Source organism: Papaver somniferum, unplaced genomic scaffold (genome assembly GCF_003573695.1).
Source record: "Papaver somniferum cultivar HN1 unplaced genomic scaffold, ASM357369v1 unplaced-scaffold_7, whole genome shotgun sequence".
Taxonomy (NCBI): Eukaryota; Viridiplantae; Streptophyta; class Magnoliopsida; order Ranunculales; family Papaveraceae; genus Papaver; species Papaver somniferum.
In genome coordinates this window covers 1246747-1256059 of record NW_020649859.1, presented here as the reverse complement: position 1 = coordinate 1256059, position 9313 = coordinate 1246747, and the positions used below count along the sequence as shown (strand labels likewise).

At 36.6% G+C, this 9313-nt stretch overlaps 1 protein-coding gene across 1 annotated transcript; it reads left to right on the top strand.

Annotated features, from left to right (window-relative positions):
- Nucleotides 1-3470: 3470 nt before the first annotated feature.
- Nucleotides 3471-4133, top strand: LOC113343906. Its single transcript, XM_026587998.1, has one exon. The coding sequence runs from the start codon at nucleotides 3471-3473 to the stop codon at nucleotides 4131-4133; it is 663 nt and encodes a 220-aa protein (XP_026443783.1).
- The last annotated feature ends 5180 nt before the right edge of the window (nucleotides 4134-9313 follow it).

Below are 9313 nucleotides of genomic sequence, written 5' to 3'. Positions count from 1 at the left end.
CGAATGCCTCCATATCCGAATTCGAAAACTGTTTTCGAATAATATTTTTGGCCACCGGCTTGGCTATGGAGTGACTAATGCGAAAGGTGAAAATAATATTATATCATCATCAGCCAATAATCTTATCCTTGTATTACAGTGACATGGACAAATACCTATGACATGATTGTTCTTCTACATATGTTTTCACCGTGTTCCCGAAAGATTCGTCCACCATTCTTCATAATTACATGATCCTTGGCTAAAGCATTTGTTTCTTTATTACATTCCCTATACACAAAAACACAAGATCAAAATATTACATTTTTTTACACATTTCCTAGGAAGTGGCACACTTTGTCAAGGAAGATAAGAGATGATACTAAGATTATCAGTTTAAAATGTTACATCAGATCAAGTGACGACCATGAGCGTCGCCATATTTGTAACACCTAAAAAGTCCCAAGCTTCTACTTGATAAATATTAGTAACTCTTTTAATTGTTGTCTTTCCCACCACATACTGCCTTGCATTATTTGATGTCATAATACTAATACCATCTAGTAATGAGTGAGGACTGAAAGTGAAAATGCGTGGGTACAACAACCACACTCAACAATTCGTTTGAAAATCTGAGAGGGATTACTCCAGTATACTTTCTAGAGAATCAAGTAGACAGTCAGACTCAATCTATAGAAAAGTATATACGAGAGTTTATGTCTATATCTCTCAATTCAATCTGCAATCAGCAAATAGGAATTTGCGAGCCCGATTGAATATAAGAGAAGTAAACTTGAACGGTACCAAAGACCAATGTTCAAGGATCAATCAATCTCAATCAACAACCAAAGGTTAGATTTCCTAATTGATTGATACGACGCACAACCTGTGATATTTCAATTACATAACAAAATATAATGCGGAAAAGAAATAACACAGACACCAGAATTTGTTAACGAGGAAAACCGCAAATGCAGAAAAACCCCGGGACCTAGTCCAGCTTTGAGCACCACACTGTATTAAGTAGCTACAGACAGTAGCCTACTACCAATGAACTTCGGACTGGACTGTAGTTGAACCCTAATCAATCTCACACTGATTCAAGGTACAGTTGTGTTCCTTACGTCTCTGATCCCAGCAGGATACTACGCACTTGATTCCCTTAGGTGATCTCACCCACAACTAAGAGTTACTACGACCCAAAGTCGAAGACTTGATAAACAAATATGTCTCACACAGAAAAGTCTATAGAAGAATAAATCTGTCTCCCACAGAAATACCCAAGAGTTTTTGTTCCGTCTTTTGATAAATCAAGGTGAACAGGAACCAATTGATACACTGGTCTTATATTCCCGAATAACAACCTAGTATTGTCAATCACCTCACAATAATCTTAATCGACTAGCGAAACAAGATATTGTGGAATCAAAAACGATGAGACGAAGGTGTTTGTGATTACATTTTATCTTTCCTATCAGAGATATTAATCTCAAGCCAATTATTCCAAATGTAATCAACACGATAGAAGATGCTAGATCAGATCACACAACTACAGAGAAAATAGTTGGGTTTGGCTTCACAATCCCAATGAAGTCTTCAAGTCGTTAACCTATAGGGTCTCGAGAGAAACCTAAGGTTAAAGGAGAATCGACTCTAGTTATTCAACTAGTAACACACAGTAGTGTGGGGATTAGGTTTCCCAGTTGCTAGAGTTCTCCTTTATATAGTTTTCAAATCAGGATTTGCAATCCAAGTTACCTTAGTAACAAAGCATTCAATATCCACCGTTAGATGAAAAACCTGATTCAACCAAGCTAATATCTTTCAACCGTTAGATCGAACTAAGATTGTTACACACAAATGAAATGTACCCTCATTTAGGTTTATGTAACCGTACCTAAACGTGTACACCATGTTGGATCAACAACAGTTAAACGAAGTTATCCATATGGTTACTCTCATATGAACCTTATTCATCTTAACTATAACTAGTTCAAATGACTCAAATGAAACTAGTTAAAGAGTTGTTCAATCGCTATATTCTCATAGAATTATACAAGAACACAATTGAAGCAAAATCGGTTTGATTCACTCGAATCAACATGAACATTATAGCCACGGTTTGCAAAAATTGCATTCCTTATTATATAAATGCTTAAGTTCATGAACATAACCGATTTTAGGACTTTAACCTTCAAGTATGCAAACGGGTGCGCATACTTGACATACCCGGACCAAAATTGGTTTTCGCCAGTACGCAAACGGGTACGCGAAGTTCCAATTTTAGCAGAAATATTCGGACATGAACCTTACGTCAGTACGCGAACGGGTACACATACTTAGGTTCCCGGATTTCTCAAGCCAATAGGTACGCGTACGGGTACACATACTATGGTTCCCGGACATGGATTACATATGTGCAAGGGTACACAACATGATATATCCAATAATGGTTAAGTGTTATAAACTCTTATTTCAATCATTGAAACTTTCTTAGAGGATGACAATAGCTGTTTTCACACACTATTAGCATCAAAGCAATTTTCAAGTTATTGAAATAATCATAACGGAACATTCCAAGTCTATACCAAATGATTGTATCACACAAACCATGTAAGATGTTACTCGGAAATTTTCACATGATCATCTTTTGACTTGCGTTAAGAATATAAGATGAACTTGGTCGAAGCGAAAGCTTTCCAACACATATTCCGAGAAATATGTAAGCGAGTAAAACTCAGCTCGAAATCTCAAATGTGTATAATAGAAAACTATATCGTAATACGACTTATGTCTCAATATAGGAGATAGAGTGGAAATATACTTTCCAAGTGATAGATGAGTTTCAGTCTCCACATAACTCTTGTCGATGAAGTTCCATAAACTCTCCTTAGTAGTTCTTCGTCTTCAAATGATGAACGGAGTGAAGTCTAAGGCTCAATTACAGAATCTATGTCCTAGTCTGAGACATCTATAAGTATACTAGAAATCAAGACTTATAGTTTAGATCACTAATATTGACAAACATGCTTGAGATAGCAACGCATGCGAGTTCAACCAATCGAGCAGTGCTCTAACAGAAAGAGACATCAATATTAATTTTCAAAACATCCAAAGGAGGATATTTCCAAGTATCATTCACAATATATCTAGCTCTAACATATTGATTAGTGGTAACAAATGCATTACCCAAATTCCGTGGAAGAAATTCTGGAAAAACATGAAGACTCAGCCAAAAATTTACATTTTTGTGTGGAAAATCTTACTTGAAGTTCTGGTTGTCTACAACAATCTGCAGAAGTTTAATAATCAGGTACAAAACAGTTGTCCATTTTTTAATGGTGAAGAAGAATTAATCTTGCATTTATTCTTCAAATGTCAGTTTGCAACCACGGTATTCCAGTCAAGCCCAATTTTCATAAACATCCAAACTAGTATGTCCTCCATGCATTTGATTCAAAACCGGTTATTGTAACCAAGATCATGGGATAATGTTAAATATTGGAACTTGCATTCTATGGAATATATGGAAGGCTAGGAATGAGTTGATTTTCAACATTATATCAGTTCAACTATGTATGAATAGAGATTTACAAGACTTTAAGGTTTTTGATCTTCATCGGGCGCTAAACTACTGCAATAATATTTGTATTGTTAGCGCTACCAATATTGTTTTGGAATGTCCCCCTCCTCTTGTAATCAAAGTTAATGTTGATGCTGCATTTAAAAATGGGAAGGGTGGTGTTGTATCTGTGGCTAAGGATTCATTTGGCCATCACATAGGCTGCGGGTCTATTTGTTTTGGAACTCCTTCTTCTACGGTTGCTGAGGCAAAAGCTTATAGTTTTGGTCTCCAATTAGCTAGTAAATTACAGGTCACAAAGATTATAGTGGAAGGCGATGCTACTGACATACCAAATTCTATTGCAGGAAGTACGGATTCTATACCTTGGTGTATTCGATCAATCATTCCCTCGATTAGAGATCGCGTCAAAGCATTATGTGAAGTCTCTTTTACAGCTTTTCCTAGAGATGCAAACTCAATTTTACATAATTTAGCTCAAAGTGCAATCTCAAACTTCGCAAAAAGATGGTGGGTTCATAATGAACCACCAAATTGTATTATGCAACGTCTCATCTTTGGTGAGGATTAATATCAATAAAATGTTTGTTTCCTTCGACAAAAAAAAATGATGTCGAGTAATACAAAAACTAACTTGATATATGACAGTGATGGGAGTAGGAGCAAGGTTAGTAATCCATATTAAATATCCATTGAAATTCCAGGCACCACCATATAGAATTGCATTTTTATCATCAACATTATTAAATTTGATTGAAAAGATGTTAGGATCAAGGGTTTTGATTTGAACATACCACTGATTATTTCTTCAAAGATTAGGCCAAATAAACTTAACAACCATTTCTGCCTCCTGCCGTGTTACAATACCCTGAGCATAAAGTTTACCAGCCAAGGTGAATTTCCAATCTTTAATACCAATGAAAATAGATTTTTAAAGTGAGATATAACCCTTACTTTCAATTGGTTATTAATCAATATAATCTACCTTCATTTGTTGGGTGATACAATTGATATGATTTCTAGTCATGAAAATAAATAAAGAGAAACAAAATTTGGGAAGGGTATAGAGAGAAACAAAGTGTTAGAGCATTGATCGGTCGAACTCACAAGTGTTGCTATCTCAAGCTTGTTGTCAAATTTAGTTGTCAAAACCATATCTTAATTTCTAGTCCACATTTAGTCAGTCTCGAATTTAGGATAGAAGTGTGTAGTTCAGAATCGGATATCACTGTGTTTTACCGTTCGAAGGTGAAGATCAACAAGATCTCTGGAGAATTTCTTCAACAAAGTTAAGTAAAGATTTAACCACCTATATCTCAAGTTTTCATCTTTCTATATTTGAGACATTGTCGCATGACTAAATTAGACATACATGCATGACAGAAATTTCGAGTCAAGTTTATCTTGAATATCATTATCGAAATATGCAAAGCTTAAGAACATTTGTTCATACTTGATGAAGTTGGTGAAAAGTAATTTACTGCTTATGACCTAATTATGATTCAAGATTTAATCATTTGAAAATAACTAGGAACAGTGATATGTGTCATTGATGTTATTCGGGAATGTTTCTAGTCGATTATTAGAGAGATATATAAATATTGTTAATATGGATACAGGACATCATGTATACCAATTCACATACTGGGAGAACTGTTATAAGTCCGGAGCACCAATTAATGTACCCAGCAAATGTACCAGCGAAACTATAGTTCGGCATCGACTTTTTGGTACGCATACCTGGTATCCATACCATAAAAAGGCTGTAAACTCATGAACTAGTAAAGGTACGTATACCTAGCATGCAAACCGGAAAATATCTCTTGGTTTCAAAACCAAATAAGGTACGCATACCATAAAAGATTTTTGAGTTCCTGAACTCGTTTTTGTCTTAAGGGTGCACATACTCGGTATACATACTATGACAAGAATATTCATGAACAGGTATAGTATACGTACCCGGTATACGTACTTATCCCATCGAATATTTTCATATGCATCAATATTATTTCTATGAGATAATCGGCATTTGAATAACTCTCTAAAAACACTATCTAGACATATTTGATCATATGTGTGATGCAAGAAAAGTCTTAAAATGTTATATGAAAATGATTAAGCTTATTATTCAATTGGCTAGTTTCGGCTAACCTTCATGAACATGTCATTATACACAATTCGGTTACGGTTCATCCTAACCAGAGTGTATATTATGTTATGATAATCTCAAGTCAAATTTTTCATCTAAAGGTGATTATTGATTACTTGGTTCAAAATCTATCTTAGCTTAAACCTAAATCAACCTTGGTACTCTTGAAAGTGTATAAAAGGAGAACCTCAAAGAACTGTGTAGACACCCCAATTTCGTACGTAGTTTGTAGGCGTACTTCCGCGAAATACGGTCTAGGAAAATACCATTTATGGGCCCACAGTTAAGGTGAAGGATAAATATTTTTACGTCTACTAGGTGGAACACTTGAGCCAAAATGATAATCCATAAACCAGCTCAGATTAGTGATGAAGTCCACTATGGACGTACACCAATAAGTCCAAGGAATGATAACCGAGTATTCACTAATTAAGTCCACCACTAAGTACACCAAGTTCATGTCCATTTTAGGATATCCCTGACTAGCACAAGTCCAAAGTTGGACGTTCCCCGTTAACTACATGAGCAAGAATGTCGACACTTTAGCTTAGTCTTGTTGGCAAGTCATTCCATTTTAATAAGATTTTGGATTAAATGATATTTTGGCTATTTTAGATAAGGAAATTAAAATGATTTTTGAGGATTTTTATTAATTGGAAATAATAATGATTTAAATGGGTAGAGAATTTAGGTTTTTAATATGAGCCATCGGATTTAGGTCATTTCAATCCTAAGGTAATTGTTAATGGAAGAAAGCTATAAATAGGGTGTCGTTTTTAGAGTTTTGGGAGAGAAAAATTCTGATTAAGCCTAGAAAGTTAGAGAAGAAAGCTTAGGAGATTTTGGTTAGAACGGTTTGCATTGGATAAGCTTAGATACGATCGTTTACGCGGAAGTGCTATCCCTTGTTGATCAATCCCGGTCTAAGTTGCATTGTGATCACCTACGTTGCGAAAACAGGATTCAATGCATTGTTATTTAGCTTCATAATTTAATTGGAATTTACAATTTTATGATTTTATTTCATTATTTCTTAGTACGAATTGTAACCCTAAAATCCAGATTATAAAGTAGAAGTCAATTTTCGGATTGGACGGGTTAGGTGCCTCACACCTTCCTAGCCCGTATCTTGATTTCCGGACTTTTTCTCTGTTTTGGACCAGTGTTACTTTTGGGTCCCAACTCCCTAAGTTGGGTGGCGACTTCCCTTATTAATAATTTTCCACGTGATTCCAATTTCGGATATTTAGAGATCTTAACGGATTTCGACGGTATCTACAGTGGCGACTTCACTGGGGACTTGAGAATCTAACTTGAAACGTAATTGATATTTTAGGGTTTTAATTTTACACTACTCGGTATTTGCACACACACACGTACACACACCCATTTGCACATTTGCATTTTTGCATCGTCAGACGTCTGATTCTTAGGAAAACAAGTGGCTAGTAAGCTGAACCCGTGCCTTTCGCCTTATGGGAGTTACCAGCTGAACCACCACAAGACTTAGCCCAGTACCAAAGAAGACTAGTCTAACTACGTCTGAGGTATATTTTGCTAAGGTAGCCCAAACTTACCCAAGAATTAGTTGAACATGCATGCACGTGCATTCATTGTAAATTGCATTCATTGTTTCACAAAATCCGAGGCATAAGCACCCCTTGTGTTACCATATATATTTTTGTTTCCTTGAAAGCAGAAACATGACCATGGAATCTTAAATGAATAACGACACTGGGCATTTACCTGGTTGTGCAAACAACTCCAAATGATATTGGATACCAAGTTCACCGAATATGAAGCCACGATAAAAGTCGAGACAAAGAAGTTGACTCTCGCGGCCATTACCGGGTCTCTAGGAAAACATGAGGTTGATATTGCGGATATAACAGACGGGTCAGCTGATCTCTTTGTATAAGAACATGAGGTAAGCACTATAAAAGGGGACTCAGGTAAGACTTTCACTGAAATACCATGTTTTAATCCAGTCAATTCAATTCGATTAATGGAGGGTCAGGAATGCCCTTCAAATGTTCATGTTGAAAAAACTTACCTGGTTGGTAAACCAGAGAATTGTGTTCTTTCTAAAAATATTTCAGGAGATCAAATTAATTTTGGAAACAAAATATTTGACTTGGACAAGGAGCACGATGATACTGATGAACCGACTCCCAATGACGAGGAAATGATCGAAGAGGACGAACCTCATGAGATCCTCAAGTCATTAGATCACTTGGAAGACAAGTTGGATCCAGTTGAAGAAGTAGAGTCGGTCAATCTGAACATGGAAAATCAGCCCCAGCTGGTGAAGATCAGTACTACTTTGTCTTCGGAAGAAAGGAGGACGATGATCGAGTTACTAACGCAGTACAAAGATATATTTGCATGGTCGTATGAAGATATGCCAGGGTTAGACACAGACATGGTAGTACATCACTTACCTATCATCCTCGGAATGAGACCTGTCAAGCAGAAGTTGCGTAGGCTCCGACCAGAGTGGTCTTTGAAGGTACATGACGAAGTGATCAAGAAATATGAAGCTGGGTTTTTGATGGTTACAAATTATCCAGAATGGCTGGCGAACATAGTACCGGTCCCAAAGAAGGATGAAAAAGTCCGAATGTGCATCGACTACAGAAATCTTAACAAGGAAAGTCCAAAAGACGACTTTACCCTCCCTCATATTGACATCCTTGTTGACAATGTTGTAGGGCATGGATTACTATCATTGATGGACGGGTTCTCAGGATATAATCAGATAAAAATGGCAGAAGAAGATAGGGAGAAGACATCTTTTATTACACCTTGGGGGACGTTTTGCTATGTGGTAATTCCTTTCGGTCTTAAAAATGTTGGAGCTACATATCAATGTGCAATGACTACTCTTTTTCATGACATGATGCACAAGGAGTTGGAGGTGTATGTAGACGATATGATTGCCAAGTCCGAAAGAAGAGAAGATCATCCATCAGACCTACAAAAGTTGTTTGACCGGCTCAGGAAGTACAAGTTGAGGCTTAATCCCAATAAATGTACATTTGGGGTAATATCAGGAAAGCTACTAGGGTTCATTGTCAGCAATAGAGGAATAGAAATTGATCCATAGAAAGCGAATGCAATCATCAATATGCCTCCCCCCAAGAACGAGAAGGAAGTGCGAGGTTTTCTATGAAGAATTCAATATATCAGTCGATTCATCGTGCAACTAACTCCGGTTTGCGCACCAATCTTTAAATTGCTAAGAAAGAACTCGTCTAAGGAGTGGAATGAAGAGTGTCAAGAGGCGTTTGATCAGATAAAGAAGTATTTGTCCAATCCACCTGTGTTGGTCCCTCTGGTCCCTGGGAAACCTTTATTATTGTATTTATCAGTAACTGACTCATCAATGGGGGCAGTTTTAGGACAATATGATGAAGATGGTAAGAAAGAGCATGCGATTTACTATATCAGCAAGACATTGTCTGGATATGAATCAAAATACTCAACATTATAGAAAACATGCCTTTCCCTTGTCTGGGCTACTCAACGTCTTAGACATTACATGTTATCTCATTCGGTGCAGTTGTTATCAAGGATGAACCCACTTAAATATCTATTTAAAA